This window comes from Mya arenaria, chromosome 1 (genome assembly GCF_026914265.1).
Source record: "Mya arenaria isolate MELC-2E11 chromosome 1, ASM2691426v1".
NCBI lineage: Eukaryota > Metazoa > Mollusca > Bivalvia > Myida > Myidae > Mya > Mya arenaria.
In genome coordinates, this window is record NC_069122.1 from 14615275 (window position 1) to 14637311 (window position 22037).

General features: G+C 35.3%; 1 protein-coding gene across 1 annotated transcript in view; it reads right to left on the minus strand.

The window, feature by feature from the left end:
• Positions 1 to 21500, minus strand: part of LOC128224215 (integrin beta-like protein 1) — a 31259-nt gene extending 9759 nt beyond the window's left edge. Inside the window, 12 exon segments of the mRNA XM_052934032.1 lie at positions 1492 to 1648; positions 2143 to 2229; positions 2425 to 2528; positions 3700 to 3801; positions 4641 to 4797; positions 5293 to 5379; positions 5612 to 5715; positions 7854 to 7993; positions 9212 to 9354; positions 13655 to 13753; positions 18204 to 18319; positions 21271 to 21500. Of these exon segments, the coding sequence (XP_052789992.1) occupies positions 1492 to 1648; positions 2143 to 2229; positions 2425 to 2528; positions 3700 to 3801; positions 4641 to 4797; positions 5293 to 5379; positions 5612 to 5715; positions 7854 to 7993; positions 9212 to 9354; positions 13655 to 13753; positions 18204 to 18319; positions 21271 to 21319 (1345 nt within the window). The 5' untranslated portion in view covers positions 21320 to 21500.
• Positions 21501 to 22037: the final 537 nt, after the last annotated feature.

Sequence of the window (22037 nt, forward strand, 5' to 3'; positions counted from 1 at the left end):
AACATTTTCCCCGGCGCTAGTTGGCATTAGATCAAAGAACGGACTTAAAAACACCACCGTTTATTTCAAGGCTCACTTTCAACATTTGTTTTGAAATTTTAGTTCGTACTTTTCGTCCAAATCAGACGTCACTGTGTAAAGGGCTGTGTCACTATTTGAACGTCGTCAGCTCCGAAATGACGTAAGATTTGCATATAATTTGAGGCTCTTTATTACAAACGGTACATATTATCAAGTGTTGTTTTATATTCTTTCAAAGCATTTGATAAAAGGAAAATATGTTTGTTAAGTAAACGATCGTTATAAATTTCAATTTGAGAACAACAACAATTCATGTAAAGCTTTTGGTGGTCACTCGGAGAAACTCATTGCGATCTGACAACAACAAAAACAATAACAACAACAGCAGCAGCAGCAGCAGCAACAACAACAACAACAACAAAAGCAACAACACCATTAACAATAACAACACTAAAAACAACAACAAAACAACAGCAGCAGTAACAACAACAAAAACAATAACAACAACAACAGCAACAACAAAAACAACAGTTGCAGCAACAACAACAACAACACTTACCTTTTATGCGTAGACGATCAAAATATAGTATCAGCAAATGATTGCCACAATTTATATAGTCACGCGCTATTATCGTCTAAATTATGAAATCACAAGGATGAGATTATAAGTATATTCCATGGCCGCGAGTGTAAGATACGTTCATTCCGACCCGAGCGTAGGGTTTTGCGGAAACGAGGTTTACCGAGTTTCCGCAAAACACCCTGCGCGAGGGTTGGGATGAACCTATCTTACACGAGCGGCTATGGTAGATGCTTTTCTCCCACCTCAGTAAAACAAAATTAAGTAAAAAAAATGTATTTCTTTGCCGAAACTCTTTTGTGCTAAGTGAAAATAATTGCGTACGGATATGCGATAATTCGTGGTTGTCATGGATATTCGCGCAGTGATTCAGAGTATGTAAATGGTCTGATCGGTCTTTAAATAGTTCTAAGAAGAGTGAAGCATTATTTCCTGAAAGTTGCGTGAAAACTGTTTTCTGGTGACATTTGAAGCGAGAAATAATTAACTCGCGTTCTAAATATTGCCACCAGACAAGGTTTCCATGATGCGCTACAGACGACAGTCTTCAACAAGGGAGGTAATTACAATGTGGTGACCATTAAAAGAAGTTCCATACGGGCATTTTATCTTCGCCAGTTGGCAAGATAAGAATTTCTAGCATGGTTAAATTAATGGATCTACTTATCTTAGGTGGGAGAAGACATTTTTACTTCATTTTGTTTAACTGAGATGGGAGAAAGAGCATCTACCATAGCCGCTCGTGTAAGATAGGTTCATCCCGACCCTTGCGCATGGTGATTTGCGGAAACTCGGTAAACCTCGTTTCCACAAAACACCCTACGCTCGGGTCGGAATGAACCTATCTTATACTCTCGGCCATGGAAGATAGTTATAATGTTATAACCTACCATTGAATTTGTTGACCATTGTGACTAGAAGATTCGGGCAGCTTGACTGACACACGAACGGAATAGCTGTCTCGTTGATCATGGCTGTCTGCTTTTCATTTTCTACGATACACTTGACACATTCTCTGTACCGGCATTTGCTACACCTTTCACATTTCTGAATTGACCAATCATCAGTTAAAATAATAATAAATAATATACTGACTGAAAATATAAAAATGTTATCGACATAAAGTTGAACCCCGTTGACTCGACCTCCCAGGGACATCGAAACACGGAAAATTCGACCCAAGCGGAGTTGCTATCCAGTTCGAGCCATCGAGGAATTCGAGAAAAGTGAGTTCAAGCCAACAAAATTTGAATATACTAAGTTTGACAAATAACTTTATTGATTGCCTTCAATTTAAAGAAATCGATCTCTTATATACAGTTCGAGCCAACGAGGAATTCGAGCAAAGCGAGTTCGAGCCAACGAAGTTTGACTGTACAAAGTTTGACAAATGACTTTATTTATTGAGGGTAACTCATTAAGCTACGCAATCAAACTTAATTACTTTATGGCCTTCATAAACAATATAACAGCAATGCAAACAAACGGAGAAAACACATCCGCGTTTTCTTTTTTGAGCACAAATGCATTTTGTCACTTACAGGACACTCTCCGCACGTTGGTCCCTCATAGTCGGGTTCGCATTCACACTTTCCGCACTTACACGTTCCATGGCCATTACACTCCATCTGAATAAATAACTCTAAAAATATCGCACACAAAATAAAATTATTATGCAAAATACTTCTCCTTTACACCGTCAATATGTGTATACAATTTCAAGTCAAAAACATTTGAAGTTAAGGGGAAAAATAAACCAGTCCTGGTGTCCGAGGCCGGACGTACGGACCAAGATGAAGATTCAATACTGATTATAGCCGTACCCCTGTTTCCGGATGTTTACAATTGCGTTTCGGAGGGCATTCACAGTGTTGACCATCGTAATCGTCCTTACATAGACATCTTCCGCAATTACATTGCCCATGATCTGAAATGTGTTTCATTTTAAGGTTAAACTCCAAGTCCTTTGATTAGAATGTTAAAATAAATGACCAACTGAGTGAATGATTAAATGAGGAATGTTTAATGATAAGGACATAAATACTATTGATTATGGACCCTGACTAAAATAGTTTTACAAAAAGGTCATTTTTCTGCCAAAAAACAATTCCAAAGTCCTTATATCGGTATTGATGCAGGAAAACGAAATAAATTTTATTATGGTGGATGAATACTGCCATTTCAAGTTCACTATAGGTTAAAGGGGCACTCTATAGGTTAAAGGGGCACACTATAGGTTAAAGGGCACATTTTAGGTTAAAGGATCACACAAAAGGTTGAATGATGCAGTTTAGGTTAATGGAGCACAATACAGGTCATAGGGGCATGCTTTAGGTGTTTAAAGGGCACACTATTCCTTAAAGAAATACATTAAAGGTTAAAGGCCACAATATAGGTTATAGGTTAAAGGGGCACACAATAGATTGGAGGGACATTCTATATCTTAAAGGCTAGAGACAAGGTTAAAGGGGCCCAATATAGGTTAAAGGGCACACTATAGGTAAAAGGGGCCATATAGGTTAAAAGGGTAAACTTTAGGTTAAAGAGGCCCAATATAGGATAAAAGGCGAAATTTAGGTTAAAGAGGCCCAATATATGTTAAAAGGGCACACTATATGTTAAAGGGGATTACTATAGGTTTAAGTTCACACTTTACGTTAAAAATCGCCAATATAGGTTAAAAAGCACACTATATGTTAAAGGGACACAGTATAGGTTAAAGGGACACTCTATAGGTACGAGGTGAACTCTTTAAGTTAAATTGGCATAAGAGGTTAAAAGGGCAAATTATAGTTTTAATAATTAAAATCAAATGAGTTAAACATAATATGTCTCGTCTCGTGTGACAGTGCTATAAACACTGGGTAGCTCTAATCAGGGTAACATTGTGTTTGTGCACTTTGCTCCAAATTGACTAATAATCTAATCGGAACACTCGCCGAATGTGCACTGCACTCGTGCGAGTATAGATAAGCTAACTATACACACACACGCACGCACGCACGCACGCACGCACGTTCGCAAGCAAGCACACACGCACACACAGACACCGAGCTTTAATTAATACATGCAAAACAAAGAAATATAAGGTCACTTACCTCTCTTGTTGGCGATGTTGAGCCGGACAGTATCGTTTGAACACTCCACTAAGTAGTTGATTATACATTTCTTCGACACAATGAAGCCACAGGGATCGGGATCTTAAATCAGAAGGAGATAAGGGTTTAGCGTGATACGCATGCGTCAGCTCAATTTGCTTTTAAAACTGTTAATTAGGGACTTGGGAAAAACAACATTTTCCCCGGCGCTAGTTGGCATTAGATCAAAAAACGGACTTAAAAACACCACCGTTTATTTCAAGGCTCACTTTCAACATTTGTTTTGAAATTTTAGTTCGTACTTTTCGTCCAAATCAAACGTCACTGTGTAAAGGGCTGTGTCACAATTTGGACGTCGTCAGCTCCGAAATGACGTAAGATTTGCATATAATTTGAGGCTCTTTATTACAAACGGTACATATTATCAAGTGTCGTTTTATATTATTTCAAAGCATTTGATAAAAGGAAAATATGTTTGTTAAGCAAACGATCGTTATCAATTTCAATTTGAGAACAACAACAATTCATGTAAAGCTTTTGGTGGTCACTCGGAGAAACTTATTGCGATCTGACAACCACAACAATAACAACAACAGCAGCAGCAGCAGCAGCAACAACAACAACAACAACAACAACAGCAGCAACAACAAAAGCAACAACACCATCAAAAATAACAACACTAACAACAACAACAACAAAAACAACAGCAGCAGCAGTAACAACAACAAAAACAATAACAACAACAACAACAACAAAATCAACAGTAGCAGCAAAAAAACAACAGTAGCAGCAACAACAACAACAATAACAACACTTACCTTTTTGCGTAGACGATCAAAATATCGCATCAGCAAATGATTGCCACAATTTATATAGTCACGCGCTATTATCGTCTAAATCATGAAATCACAATGATCAGATGACATTATGTTATAACCTACCATTGAATTTGTTGACCATTGTGACTAGAAGATTCGGGCAGCTTAACTGACACGCGAGCGGAATAGCTGTCTCGTTGATCATGGCTGTCTGCTTTTCATTTTCTAAGATGCACTTGACACATTCTCTGTACCGGCATTTGCTACACCTTTCACATTTCTGAATTGACCAATCATCAGTTAGAATAATAATAAATAATATACTGACTGAAAATATAAAAATGTTATCGACATAAAGTTGAACCCCGTTGACTCGACCTCCCAGGGATATCGAAACACGGAAAATTCGACCCAAGCGGAGTCGCTATCCAGTTCGAGCCATCGAGGAAATCGAGAAAAGCGAGTTCGAGCCAACGAAATTTGACTGTACTAAGTTTGACAAATAACTTTATTGATTGCCTTCAATTTAAAGAAATCGATCTTTTATATACAGTTCGAGCCAACAAGGAATTCGAGCAAAGCGAGTTCGAGCCAACGAAGTTTGACTGTACAAAGTTTGACAAATGACTTTATTTATTGAGGGTATCTCATTTAGCTGCGTAATCAAACCTAATTACTTTATGGCCTTCATAAACAATATAACAGCAATGCAAACAAACGGAGAAAACACATCCGCGTTTTCTTTTTTTGAGCGCATATGCATTTTGTCACTTACAGGACACTCTCCGCACGTTGGTCCCTCATAGTCGGGTTCGCATTCACACTTTCCGCACTTACACGTTCCATGGCCATTACACGCCATCTGAAAAAAATAACTCTAAAAATATCACACACAAAATAAAATTATTATGCAAAATATTTCTCCTTTACACCGTCAATATGTGTATACAATTTCAAGTCAAAAACATTTGAAGTTAAGGGGAAAAAATCAACCAGTCCTGGTGTCCGAGGCTGGACGTACGGACGGGACAAAGTGATTCCTATCAACCCTTAACCACCAAGTGATGGAGATTCAATACTAATTATAGCCGTACCCCTGTTTCCGGATGTTTACAATTGCGTTTCGGAGGGCATTCACAGTGTTGACCATCATAATCGTCCTTACATAGACATCTTCCGCAATTACATTGCCCATGATCTGAAATGTGTTTCATTTTAAGGTTAAACTCCAAGTCCTTTGATTAGAATGTTAAAATAAATGGCCAATTGAGAGAAAGATTTAATGAGGAATGTCTAATGATAATGACATAAATAGTATTGAGTATGGACCCTGACTAAAATAGTTTAACAAAAAGGGCATTTTTCTGCCAAAAACAATTCCAAAGTCATTATATCGGTAATGATGCGATAAAACGAAATAAATGTTTTTATGGTGGATGAATACTGCCATTTCAAGTGTCCGCGTTTTAATGGCGAAAATGCAAATATCTGACAGAAAGCTTATCCGCGATTTTGATTGCGAATTTTATTGTCGAAAAGGGCGAAAAACCGCGGCGCCGCAATAAATATTTTATTTTTGTCGCCCTCGATTTTGCGTGTGTTCGTATTAGCGTATATTTTCCTCTTCAAACGGGGTGGATTTTCACATTCACCCATTTGAGTATCTATGAATTCTTGCAATTCGCAGCAAAAAAGGCGAATTAATGAAAATAGCCACCAAAGATACAATTTGAGTATGTTTCAATATTTAAGTTTGCGTTGCGAAGAGAGGGGAATCGACCACCGAATGTAGAAGTCCTATAACATAATACTACACACGTGTGCAGATATTACACATTTAAGCCTAACTCGTGGTCGAGTAGGCGTGGCTTATCATGTATATAAGAAATACTATGTTCGTCGTTTTAATTAATGTTTTATCACGTCGAATTGCTTGTGCAAGGTCAAGTTCGATGAATGTTTTACGCAAGTGTATTTTCGCAGAAAATAGTGATTTGATTAACTGAAAGTCCGCTGGAGCATTTAAAAGTCCAAATGGCATTCAATCAAAAATTATTGTTATTGTCGAAATTGCAATTTATGTATAGGGTTATCCCCCTATGTGTTGCTGGGTGTCTCAATGATGCTGGTGTTTCGTGTATGTATTGATATTGACTTGAACAAAGTAGTGTCATATTCTAGCCTTGTTGTCTTACTCTCCCTTTAATGATGCACTCTTACTCCCAGATAAGATTTACCACAATTATTAATATTGTTTTAATGTTTCATAAAGAATGAATAAATGTCGGAAACAATGGTTCTTATGAAGGATACCGACTTTAGTTTGAAAGAAATGAGAATAAAACATGGTGTTTCTACCTTATGAGACTATAGTAGATCACAGTAAATCTTTTAGCATTCACCAATCATTTAATATTTTTGCGCTTTCTGCTATTAAATACACGGTTACAATCTTATTATCAGTAATTTATATTTCCATAAATGCATTATTTAGTAAGTAGCTATAGTTAAAGGTTAATCAGTCAAAATTGATGTTTGTTATACATGTGTATGTGTTAATTTTCAATAAGTGGTCACTTTAAAGTTGCACTCTTACAGATTATCATTTGAATGAGCCATTTTTTGCGTTAATATCTAAAAACCAGTAATAAAGGACTGCAGACAAATATTAGATCGCAGTGTTTCATATTTCCGTTCGGAAATTAATGTTTTAATGGCTAAAAGCGTTAATAGCCCTTTAAGAAAAAATACATTAAATATGATTTTTTATAAAGTACATATGAAAACTTGATTTTTTGACAGCAGTCTTATATCACTGGATTTGATGTTTTTTCGCAAAACTTGGCTCTTTCCAAGGCACAAAAACAAAAAAAGTCAAATGTTCAATCTGTGAGAGCTCAGCTTGAAGACCAAGAAATGGAGCATTTAGGGAAAACAAATCTAGTTTTCAGAGCTGATGGTATTGACCGGAAAAAAGTAGTAAAAACCGTTAGTCAATGGCTTAATCACGATGTACCACAATTTATACAATAGTTATAATTTACCAAAAAGGATGAATAGATATCGGAAGCAATGCTTCTTATGAAAGATGCTGTTTTTATTTTGAAAGAAAGATGCAGAAAACACGATAGTTGATCACTGTTTATCTTTTAGCACTCACCAGTCATTTAATGTTTGTGCGTTTTCAGCTAATAAATATACGGTTACAATCGTGTTACCAATTATTTTACATAAATGCATATTTAGTAAGTAGTTAAAGGTTTATCACTCAAAATGTATGTGTGTTTTACATGTGTATGTATTGATTTTAAATACGAATGCCTCTTTAACACTTACTGCTGCATTTTTCCGTGCTTCCTGGCTTGATGCACATGTTGTTGTTACATTCACAATACGGACCTAAGTAGTTCCTCAGGCACACACACTGGCCACATTTACATGTACCTTGGTCCTCGCAAACTTTTGTACCATTGTCCCTTGAAAAAATGGAGAGAAAACATATTAATATCTAATAACTATTTTTTTCATAATTTATTTTAATTTTTTAGATTTTTTTATGTTTTGATGCGTTTTGTTTATAATGCTTTATTGTCTCTATGGCATATTTTTATCTTAAAGCTGCACTCTCACAGATTTACCGTTTTTACAGCTTTATTTTTTGTCTTCGAATGAGCAAATTTTTGCGTAAATATCTGCAAACCAGGGAACAAATAAGGCAGCAGACAAAAGATTAGATCGCAGATGTTCATATTTCCGTTCGAAAAATAATGTTTTATGGCTAAAAGCGTTACTTACGGTTAAAGAAAAATGCATTAAACATCAATTTTTGAACTTAAAAAACAAAAATGCGATCTACTTTTTTTTGGCATCAGTCTTATATCACTGGTTTTCATGCATTTTTTGCATACATTGACTTGTTCCAAGTCAAAAAATCAAAAAGTTATCAAAACGTTCAATCTGTGAGACTGAAGCTTTAAAAAAGACAAACAGTAAATACTGTCTATGATTCTGTGCGTTTACATATCTTATTTGAGCTGAAGATAAATGTTTTGTCTGCTTGTTCATGGCCAATCTATACACATTTGATTCATTAAGAGACCTGAAATAATATATAGGCTCATTCGCTACGCCCACATCACCCATTCTTAATCATAAAGGTTTTACTTCACGTCATCTTACAATTGCATAATTTAATTGTAGATGTGATTTTATGTTTCAAATCAGGTGTGACATTGTGTTCTGTTATGTAAATATAAATGCAGGATAATTGTTTGGTGCAGTGTAAGATCGTACTATATTTCATCGAAAGAGCACCGGAAGCCATATTTCACGAGCGGTATAGCCACGAGTGAATATTTAGTTTTGGTGTTCACCAGATGAAATATAATGCGATCTTAAACTGAAACAAACAAACTTGTCTCTTTATTATATGCCTTAAAAGGATTTTTAAATGACAGTTTAATGTAGTTTTACAGAAAAGCGCACCAAATTGTGTGCAAACGTAACTTTATTTTGAAAATTGTGTCGAAGCTCTATGCACGCTAACGTTAAATTTGGAAATGAAAGCCGGCTTAAATTTCAAAGCAGTGAAAAATATACAAATGCTATTTCAAATTTTGAAACAGTGAAATATCATTTTTATTTCACTCATAAATCTCTATCAACCACAGAAAGCATAAAACAAATATAGTTACTTTCTACATTTCGCCTCTTGCTGCACAGTATCCCCTTCCTTATTATCACATTGACAGAACTCGCCGCTTCGTCCCGGTCTACACTTACAAACCCCGCATTCGTAGGTCCCGTTACCTTGGGAACATTTTTCTTGGTCCAGCTTCTAAATTTCAAGAACATTTATCTTAAAATATATTCATTTACATACATTAAGATGGCAAAACTTGTGATTCAAGAAAATACAATATATCTTAAAATGTATTAATTTACACACATTTAGATGGCAAAACTCGTGACTCAAGAAAATATATCTTAAAATGTATTCATTTATATACATTTAGATGACAAAACTCGTGACTTATGACCATGTATCTTAAAATGTATTCATTTACATATATCTACATTTCAAGAGCCGTAACTGATGTTGGCAAAACTCATGACTCAAGAAAATATATCTTAAAATGTGTTCATTTATACTTAGATGGCAAAACTCGTGACTTAAGAAAATATATCTTAAAACGTATTTATTTACATACATTTAAATGGCAAAACTCGTGACTTAAGAAAATATATCTTAAAACGTTTTTATTTACATACATTTAAATGGCAAAACTCGTGACTTAAGAAAATATATCTTAAAACGTTTTTATTTACATACATTTAAATGGCAAAACTCGTGACTTAAGAAAATATATCTTAAAACGTTTTTATTTACATACATTTAAATGGCAAAACTCGTGACTTAAGAAAATATATCTTAAAACGTTTTTATTTACATACATTTAAATGGCAAAACTCGTGACTTAAGAAAATATATCTTAAAACGTTTTCATTTACATACATTTAAATGGCAAAACTCGTGACTTAAGAAACTATATCTTAAAACGTTTTTATTTACATACATTTAAATGGCAAAACTCGTGACTTAAGAAAATATATCTTAAAACGTTTTTATTTACATACATTTAAATGGCAAAACTCGTGACTTAAGAAACTATATCTTAAAACGTTTTTATTTACATACATTTAAATGGCAAAACTCGTGACTTAAGAAAATATATCTTAAAACGTTTTCATTTACATACATTTAAATGGCAAAACTCGTGACTTAAGAAACTATATCTTAAAACGTTTTTATTTACATACATTTAAATGGCAAAACTCGTGACTTAAGAAAATATATCTTAAAACGTTTTTATTTACATACATTTAAATGGCAAAACTCGTGACTTAAGAAAATATATCTTAAAACGTTTTTATTTACATACATTTAAATGGCAAAACTCGTGACTTAAGAAAATATATCTTAAAACCTTTTCATTTACATACATTTAAATGGCAAAACTCGTGACTTAAGAAACTATATCTTAAAACGTTTTTATTTACATACATTTAAATGGCAAAACTCGTGACTTAAGAAAATATATCTTAAAACGTTTTTATTTACATACATTTAAATGGCAAAACTCGTGACTTAAGAAACTATATCTTAAAACGTTTTTATTTACATACATTTAAATGGCAAAACTCGTGACTTAAGAAAATATATCTTAAAACGTTTTCATTTACATATATTTAGATGGCAAAACTCGTGATTTAAGAAAATATATCTTAAAACGTTTTCATTTACATATATTTAGATGGCAAAACTCGTGACTCAAGAAAATATATCTTAAAACGTATTCATTTACATACATTTAGATGGCAAAACTCGTGACTTAAGAAAATATATCTTAAAACGTTTTCATTTACATATATTTAGATGGCAAAACTCGTGACTTAAGAAAATATATCTTAAAACGTTTTCATTTACATATATTTAGATGGCAAAACTCGTGACTCAAGAAAATATATCTTAAAACGTATTCATTTACACACATTTAAATGGCAAAACTCGTGACTTAAGAAACTATATCTTAAAACGTATTCATTTACATACATTTAGATGGCAAAACTCGTGACTTAAGAAAATATATCTTAAAACGTTTTCATTTACATACATTTAGATGGCAAAACTCGTGACTTAAGAAACTATATCTTAAACCGTTTTCATTTAAACACATTTAGATGGCAAAACTGGTGACTCAAGACCATGTATCTTAGAATGTATTCATTTACATATATCTACATTTCAAGAGCCGTAACTGATGTTGGCAAAACTCTACATTACTGTCATTGCCCGACTTTGTTTTATCATATAAACAATAATTCTGATTAAAATCTGCATTTATCCGCCCTTCGTATCTCTCTATTCGCTAACGATTTTTTTTTGCTCAAAAACGGAAAAAAATAGTTAGGGTCGGCGCATTTTTATAGGTACGGTCGGATTACCCGAAACGGACATATTTATTTTTAGGTCTAAGTGGATAGATATATCCAGTGAATTTCTAATTGAAAAAAATATGCGCAAAACGGCGAAGAATTAAAAAGTAGTAAGCGATGTGATACATCAGTAAGTAAGATTAAATGCGTTGTACAAAACCATATAAATTTTAAGCAGGATTTTGACATTTTTTTCTTTCTTGCAATTGTATCATCTGGTGTCTAGTCCGTTTAAGACTTTTACATAAAATTATATATAAGATTGTCAATTTTTTTCTTATTTAGCAAAATAAAAATTGAGTAAGGAATTTGACTTAATAAAATAAACTACTTAAGTCTGCTAGGCTTAAGATCATTCGAGAAATTTAGACCCATTGTCCATCTATCCTCTTACAAGCCCGATGCTTAGGATTCCTTGTTAATTTGCTTTTATAGTCAGCTGTGTGAAGTTAGCTAAACATACGACATTGGACATTGGACATTCAAAATCGAATGTTGTGCTGGCACGACATTGGACATTGGACATTCAAAAGTGAAAGTCGTGCTAGCACGACATTGGACATTGGACATTCAAAATCGAATGTTGTGCTGGCACGACATTGGACATTGGACATTCAAAAGTGAATGTTGTGCTGGCACGACATTGGACATTGGGCATTCAAAAGTGAAAGTCGTGCTAGCACGACATTGGACATTGGACATTCAAAATCGAATGTTGTGCTGGTACGACATTGGACATTGGACATTCAAAAGTGAAAGTTGTGCTAGCACGACATTGGACATTGGACATTCAAAATCGAATGTTGTGCTGGCACGACATTGGACATTGGACATTCAAAAGTGAAAGTCGTGCTAGCACGACATTGGACATTGGACATTCATAATCGAATGTTGTGCTGGCACGACATTGGACATTGGACATTCAAAAGTGAATGTTGTGCTGGCACAACATTGGACATTGGACATTCAAAAGTGAAAGTCGTGCTAGCACGACATTGGACATTGGACATTCAAAATCGAATGTTGTGCTGGCACGACATTGGACATTGGACATTCAAAAGTGAAAGTCGTGCTAGCACGACATTGGACATTGGACATTCAAAATCGAATGTTGTGCTGGCACGACATTGGACATTGGACATTCAAAAGTGAAAGTCGTGCTAGCACGACATTGGACATTGGACATTCAAAAGTGAAAGTCGTGCTAGCACGACATTGGACATTGGACATTCAAAATCGAATGTTGTGCTGGCACGACATTGGACATTGGACATTCAAAATCGAATGTTGTGCTGGCACGACATTGGACATTGGACATTCAAAAGTGAAAGTCGTGCTAGCACGACATTGGACATTGGACATTTAAAATCGTGTAAGTTTGACCTTCTGGGGCTGAAGTTGCACCGGTTCGACGTTTTCCCCACCATCCTGTACAGGCTTGTCCTTGAAAGTTTTATTCCGCAGATATTACCATACAGTTAATACAATGTTTGAACATGCAAACAGTCAAAACTCACTTTTTCGAAGTCGTTGGACCTCATGAAAAAAACTTCGAGATAACGGACATTCGAGATATCCGTAATACGAACAGTGTATAACAAAACACAAAATATTCGAAAAAAGTTCAAATTAACAAGAACATCGAGATAAAAGAGTTCGACATAGACAGTGTTCACTGTACGAGTATTTCGATTCCAACCTGGCTTTGTATTTGGAACTAATCATGATTCTAGGCGTAATATTCAATATTGGTATTAATTGGATCTAAGAACGGAGTAGCTAATCGGATTACTTGATATAAACAACTGGCCTATAGAGTGAATGAAGTCAATGATGCATGCTTATAAAATAGCATATTGAATGCCACCCTAGGTCCGTTTTCATTAACGTCTTGAGTCTGAGTTTAGGGCTCGGGGTCAGACAACGGAATTCTTAAATGTTTCAAAATATCTATAATGTAACTTACAAAAGCTATATGCATGATTAATAAGTAGAACGGATTTTTTTGTAACGCTTACATTATTGTTTTAACATTTTTGCTCCTAAAACAGCTTTTTTTTACACCCAAAAATTTCGGCTCCGAATTCAGTTAGAGACAAAAGAGTTCGACATAACGGATTTCGACTGTATAAATAAGTTACCTGCGTTTTAGTTTCGTTGATAGTAGGTGACTTTATCTCTTGACAACCCTTCGAAGTCAGTATACTGGTGTTCATCGCACATCGAGTATCCGCAAACTCCTACACAAAGAAATGGAGAAATATTATTTGTACTTATTAAAGGAGCTAGACACCAGATGGTACAAAAATCAGCAAAAACAGTTTTTCCTCAAAACAAACCTTGAAGTGTCAATGCGAGCTTAAAGGAGGCCAATGAAATGTCGCTTTACATGTTTAAACGAATACAACGCAACAATCATGTTGCTGTCACATCTGTATTTCCCCGTTTGAAATAGCGCATATCGCTTTCAAAGTTTAATTCATATCTTATCATGAGTAAAGATGAATATACCGACGCTAATTTAACAGAAAATAGCTGAGATTTACGTGGTGGACAATCGTAGTAAATTACGAATGGAAAAAATGCGCAAAAATTGAGAAAGATGCATGTGTTGTAAGCGATGTGATACATCAGCAAGTAAGATTCAATACGTTGTACACAACGATGTCAATTTTATGTAAGATTCTCTTTTTCTGTTACAATTGTATCATTTGGTGTCTAGTCCCTTTAATAACGAAAACGGAAACATATTGTTTGTACTCCTGCACAAAGATACGCAAGCATACCATCTAAATTCGATGAAACGGAAACATGTATACGTAAATCTACACTCTCACATATTGAGCGTTTTGACAACTTATTTATTAGTTTTGAAATGAGCCAAGTTATGTGTAAATGGTTGGAAACCAGTACCACTGCTGAAAAAGAATCAGGTCGCAGTTTTTCATATTTACCTTCGAAAATCGATGCTTTATGACTAAAAGACATATTAATGCCTAAAGAAAAATATATGGAAGCTTTCCATATGTACTCCTACACAAATATACGGAAGCATACCATCTGTACGCCTACACAAAGTTATGAAAAAATATCATCTATACTTGTACACAAATATACTGAAGCATACCATATGTACTCCTACACAAAGATATGAAAACATACCATCTATACTCCTACACAAAGATACTGAAGCATACCATTTGTACTCCTTCACAAAAATACGGAAGCATACCACCTGTTCTCCTACATAAAGATACGGAAGCATACCATCTGTACGTGTACGCAAAATACAGAAGCATACCATCTGTACTCCTACACAAAAATAAGGAAGCATACCATCTGTATTCCTGCACAAAGATAGGGAAGCATACCATCTGTACTACTACACAAAAAACGGAGGCATACCATCTGTACTTCTGCACAAAAATACGGAAGCATACCATCTGTTCTCCTACACAAAAATATGGAAGCATACCATATCTGTACTCATACACAAAGATACGAAAGAATTATGTCTGTAGTTATCCACAAAGATACGGAAGCATACCATTTGTACATATACACAACAATACGGAAGAATTCTATATGTACTCCTACACAAAGACACGGAAGCACACCTTTTGTTCTCCTACACAAAGATACGGAAGCATACCATCTGTACTTTTACACGAAAAAACGAAGCATACCAATTGTGATTCTACACAATGATACGGAAGCATACCATCTGTATTTCTACGCAAAGATACGGAAGGACAGCATCTCTACTTGTACGTAAAATACGGAAGCATACCATTTGTACTCCTACACAAAGATACGGAAGCATACCATCAGTACTCCTACACAAAGATACGGAAGCATACCATCTATACACCGACACAAAAATACGGAAGCATACCATCAGTACTCCTACACAAAGATACGGAAGCATACCATCTGTATTTCTACGCAAAGATACGGAAGCATACCATCAGTACTCCTACACAAAAATACGGAAGCATACCATCAGTACTCCTACACAAAGATACGGAAGCATACCATCAGTACTCCTACACAAAAATACGGAAGCAAACCATCTATACACCGACACAAAGGTACAGAATCATACCGTATGTATAACGGAAACATGTTTTTTGTACTGCTAGGCAAAGACAAGAAAATATATCGATTGTACAAACTTCCTCTGTAAGGAAAAAATATCATTTGTTATCTTTCACAAATAAACGGAAGTACACCACTTGCACTCCTACACAAAAAAGGAAACATGTATACTCAACTCATAAATAAACGAAAACACAAAGCTTTTGTTTAAACAATTGTACTTCAATAAACAAGAAAAATATATACATGCAACATATATTTAATTTTAATTAAATTTCCTTAGCTTTTCATTATGTGGAATGTGAACAAACTGCTTTTGTGAAAAAACTTCATTTTGAGTCATGAACTCTGCAAACTTTACAATAATGAACTGTTGAGTATGATTTTATAAAGTTGTAATACATTTTAGAGTGTTTTATCATTATTCTCCATGAAGCTTATAATTAATCTACCTGGTATTAAAAGTCCTGCTTTGATTACTACTAGTTATTTTGATAACATTTCAAAAATGCTGCAGAACATATTTTGTCGAATGAACTGTCAAAATGTTATTACATATATGTGGCAAAATCTACAACTTCCTAGTATGCTTCTACTTTGCTTGAATCCAATTTCCATTCGGTGTTGAAATCATTGATCATTATCATTTTTTATCTTCAATAAAGATATTAGTCTTATCTCTAATATGGTCTAGTGATTATAAGTATCTTCCATGGCCGAGAGTGTTAGAAAGGTTCATTCCGACCCGAGCGTAGGGTGATTTGCGGAAACGAGGTTTACCGAGATGAAAACACGCTGCGCGAGGGTCGGGATGAACCTATCTTATACGAGCGGCTATGGTAGATGCCTTTTCTCCCACTTCAGGTAAACAAAATTAGGTAAAAATGTATTTTTTGCTGGAACTCTTTTTTGCTTAGTGAAAATAATATTGCGTATGGATATGCGATAGCACGTGGTTGTCATGGATATACGCGCAGTGATCCAGTTCATGTTAATAGTCAAATCGGTCTTTTAAAATTGTTCTAAGGAGAATGAAGCATTATTTCTTGAATGGCGCCTGAAAACTGTTGTATGGTGACATTTGAAGCGAGAAATAATTAATTAGCGTTCCAAATATTACCATACGACAAGATTTCCTTGATGCTACTGACGACAGTCTTCAACAAGGGAGGTAATTACAATGTGGTAAAAGGAGTTAAATACGGGCATTTTATCTTCGCCCGTGGGCAAGATAAGCATATCTAGCATGGTTAAATTATTGGATCTACTTATCTGAGGTGGGAGAAATAGGTGTCTGCCTCTCACCAATGAGGTAATTGGTTCGATCCCAACCAAGGATTTTTTCTCATGGACTATCAAAACGCACATCAATAATAGTTCCTGTCACCAGGGCCAGTATTCAATATTGGTCCTAATCGGATCTAAGAAAGATGTAGCTAATCGGATTACTTTTTATTAATAACTGACCAATAGAGTGAATAGAGTCAATGATGTAAGACCATAAGATTAACTTAAGTTTTATATGGAATACCTACCTAAGGCCAAAATTCAATATTTACCTTATCCTTATCCTTAGACACGCCTCAGTGATTCAATTCAGGCTATTGGTCAGCCAATAATACAGGCCAATCAAAACACTTAGTTTATAATCTTAAATTTAAGTTCAATCTAAGTAACTTATTGAATACAGCCCCAGGACACAATATCACGAAAACACTTAAGTCAAATCTCAGCCTAAGTCAAATGCATTTGACCATATATCATCAAACATTATCAATGAACATTTATGTTTTGACACCTTTTAAAAAACATTATATCATATAAGATAGTGAGTAACGCCTTTGATTATGATTCCAAGGGGAAAATATTCTACAGCCAAACAATGTATTTGGGAACAATTAATTCAAGGATTTATTGTATTTTTTTCTTGCGTTGTTGTTGTATGAACGCAGTAGGGCACGCGAGCAAGTTCCATGAAGCGCAAATATATCCATTTTAAATAAGTATTCATTACGATTTAAAATGTGTAAAGTATCTTCTGCAATTTAGAATTTGTTCTGAACGAAATGTAACCGACAACACACGTTTGTATAAAAGAATAACTGATATTTGCAACGACTTATATCATTGGTTTAATGACGTCTCGCTAATCCAATTGGAGCACAATATTGAAATAAACAATGACGTCATAACTCCTTGCATGTTATACAATGTAAACGTCAAGCTTTTTCTATACAAATGACTAGGTGAATGTAAATATTGTTTGTTAACAATAACTCCGGTATGTTTTGCTCCAAAATTAATTTTCCTTGACGTATTGACAAACAATTCAATCAACTCATCCTATGAGAAAATACGTTTTAAAATAGTATTAATACATGCAAGGTTTTGAACAATACTATACCTTTGTATGGTAAATGGAGCTATGATTTTGATTGAGATTTGACTTGAGTATTTTTATGATATTAGACCCAGGATTAGGACTCGAATCGCGATTCTATAAACAAAAACATTTCGTCACAATCGAATTAAAGGCAACTCGTAGAAACTAAAAAGCAATTCACGGTCAATTAAACAATACTATATACGTACCACATCGTTACACCATGCGCACTCGTTGTGCGCAGTAATACATTCGCTGCAAAACCTCTGTTCTGCACATTGTGTTTGCGCTTCAACCTGGCGGATCTGGGACACGATCAAGGTTGCTGTAGGCATAAATATCAGGACATGATTATAGTGATTGCAGTCATTCGTCGATGTTTTTTGGTCGTAGTTGTTATTAAATAAATACATATAAATATATTTGAAGGAACCACTGTTTAGTTTATTCATATTTTGAAAAAAATAACTATGTCAATGCTAGTTAAATCAATAGGATTTAGCCTACTTGTATTAACTAAAATTGTGCTTGTGTTTAAACAAAATGGATCCGCGATAACACCAACAATGTTGCTGTAGGCCTCCACATTGATATTCATAATGACCTACTGTTTACTTTTTCGGCATTAGGCCGACTGAATTCACCCTGACTTCCTGTGAGATTAACATAGATGAACTGAATATAATCAAAATGACCATTAGTCATTGTAAAGTGGAACTAGACATCGTATTGGCCATTGAAATAATGTAAATCCCTTTTGGCCATTGTAAGGATTGTAAATCCTATTTGCTATTGTAAGGAGTGTAAAGTGAAACTTGAAATCCCATTGGCCATTGTAAGGATTTTAAAGGGAATCTGGAAATGCCATTGGCCATTGTAAGGATTGTAAAGTGAAACTAGAAATCCCGTTGGCCATTGTAAGGATTGTAAAGGGAAACTGGAAATGCCATTGGCCATTTAAAGATGGTAAAGTGAAACTAGAAATCTCGTTGGCCATTGTAAGGATTGTAAAGTGAAACTAGAAATCCCATTGTCTATTGTAAGGATTGTAAAGGGAAACTAGAAATCCCGTTGGCCATTGTAAGTATTGTAAAGGGAAACTAGAAATCCCGTTGGCCATTGTAAGGATTGTAAAGGGAAACTAGAAATCCCTTTGGCCGTTGAAAGGATTGTAAAGGGAAACTAGAAATCCTGTTGGCCACTGAAAGGAATTAAAGGGAAACTAGAAATCCCGTTGGCCATTGAAAGGATTGTAAAGGGAAACTAGAAATCCTGTTGGCCACTGAAAGGAATTAAAGGGAAACTAGAAATCCCGTTGGCCATTGAAAGGATTGTAAAGGGAAACTAGAAATCCCGCTGGCCATTGAAAGGATTGTAACGGGAAACTAAAAATCCCGTTGGCCATTGTAAGGATTGTAAAGTGAAACTAGAAATCCCGTTGGCCATTGTAATTATTGTAAAGGGAAACTAGAAATCCCTTTGGCCGTTTTAAGGTTTGTAAAGGGAAACTAAATATCCCGTTGGCCATTGTAAGGATTGTAAAGGGAAACTAAAAAATTCCGTTGGCCATTGAAAGGATTGTAAAGAGAAACTAGATATCCGGTTGGCCATTGTAAGGATTGTAAAGGGAAACTAGAAATCCCGTTGGCCATTGAAAGGATTGTAAAGTGAAACTAGAAATCCCGTTGGCCATTGTAATGATTGTAAAGGGAAACTAGAAATCCCTTTGGCCGTTTTTAGGTTTGTAAAGGGAAACTAAATATCCCGTTGGCCGTTGTAAGGATTGTAAAGGGAAACTAAAACATCCTGTTGGCCATTGAAAGGATTGTAAAGAGAAACTAGAAATCCGGTTGGCCATTGTAAGGATTGTAAAGGGAAACTAGAAATCCCGTTGGCCATTGAAAGGATTGTAAAGGGAAACTAGAAAATCCCGTTGTCCACTGAAAGGATTTAGAGGGAAACTAAAAATCCCGTTGGCCATTGAAAAGATTGTAAAGGGACACTAGAAATCCCGTTGGCCATTGTAAGGATTGTAAAGGGAAACTAGAAATCGTATTGGCCATTGTAAGGTTTGTAAAGGGAAACTTGAAATCGTATTGGCCATTGTAAGATGGTTAAGTGAAACTAGAAATCCCATTGACCATTGTAAGGATTGTAAAGGGAAACTTGAAATCGTATTGGCCAATGTAAGGTGTGTAAAGGGAAACTTGAAATCGTATTGGCCATTGTAAGGATTGTAAAGGGAAACTAGAAATCGTATTGCCATTGTAAGGATTGTTAAGTGAAACTAAAAATCGTGGTGACCATTGTAAGGTCTGTAAAGGGAAACTAGAAATCCGGTTGGCCATTGTAAGGATTGTAAAGAGAAACTAGAAATCCCATTGGCCATTGTCAGAATTGAAAAGGATACTTTATGCAATAAGAAAGACCATGAACAGATTTAAACGATGAAACGGACATCTAAAAGGAAGTCAACCCTGCCCCCATTAAAAATGAATGAAAATCCAGAAATTAATTTATATTTGCCTAAATATGAATATAGAATTAATTCATAAATCAACAAGGACATCGGTAAAACTTTGTTTAAAATCGGCCTTCATGGGGTCTATAATTTTGCTTTCAAATTGTATAATTTCCGTAATCACACAATTTATAATCTTTTCATTATACTATGAATCACTGTGCAGTCGAACCTCGCTGGCTCGAACTCCCAGGGACCGGCGAAAATACCTCGAGCTTCGGTAATTTCGAGCCAAGCGGGAATGCTTACACTTAGTGTAAAAAAATCGGTCCTTTGTATCCAGTTCGAGCCAGCGGGGGTTTCGAGCCTTGCGATATCGAGCCAACGGGTGTTTCGAGCCAAGCGATATCGAGCCAACGGGGTTAGACTGTATTTGTGCTCAAGTCGGGATAGCAGTCAATTCAGTATTACACAAAAACGTTTAATGGTTTTATAGATGGAATCGCCGGGATCTGATTCTCACACAAAGGATATATTTGTTTTGTAAAGTATTTTCTTTTCAGAAACGTGTTTCTGTTTACAAATATTCACATAGATTCACCCATCCATGTCTGATAAGCTCAGCCCACCAGCCGAATCTAGGTCAAATTCTTAACCACCGTTTCATAATACAGGTAAACTCCGGGGTGACACAGATGTTAAAGAAAAAAAACGACAGTCAACGTTCGCATCATATAGCAAACTACAGATATTGTAATAAAATAATGGAAATATAACTACATGTAAGTTAAGCCAAGTATAAGCAAACAACTTACCAAGCAGCACAATTGTATACAAGAGATCCATTTTATAAATGTGTTTCATATGTTCAGGTCACGTTTGATCTAACATCACTATAAACAATATACAAAAGTAACCATATTATCACGTAAGATATAAATATTTCAAACTTTACTGTATATATCAGTCATGTATCTTGGTTACATTTGTTATAAATCCCGTTTCTATAAAAGTAAGAGAAAATGTTTCGAGTATATTGCCCGGAAGATTTTAAATACAGCTTTATTCGCTACCACGTGTGTTAAAGGCACAGCGTGACATCTCATAAAAGCAAGCTTAAGGCGTCGAGGCGTAAGGAATACAATATTTTTAGTGTACTATTTTCGTTGAAATTTGGCTGAGTAACAGGAAAAGTATATTTTTTAATTTGTCATCTGATTAAAAGTTATATTTTTGGCGGAAATGCAATTACCCATTATGGTGAGTCATGCGATTTTCGGTGTTTTGGTATGAAACTGATAACAAATTACGTAAAGTTTATAGCATTTATAATGCACCAGTCAATTGTTACCACGCCCCCTACACCCTCTCCCCCAGGTCCGGGGAATAGCGAGACTTTGACCTACGGTCCAGCCAATCCCAGGTTAAATTTACGCCCAGCGGGTACAAACTGCTGGAAAAAAAAATCCCCGCCTAATGCCCGTGCACCCCGGGGACATCCTAGGTAAGGCCTATTCCCCGCTTTTTTCGGAGCGGAAAATAACAACCGAGTTCACTCGGCACTGCTGGGCCCATTTCCCCC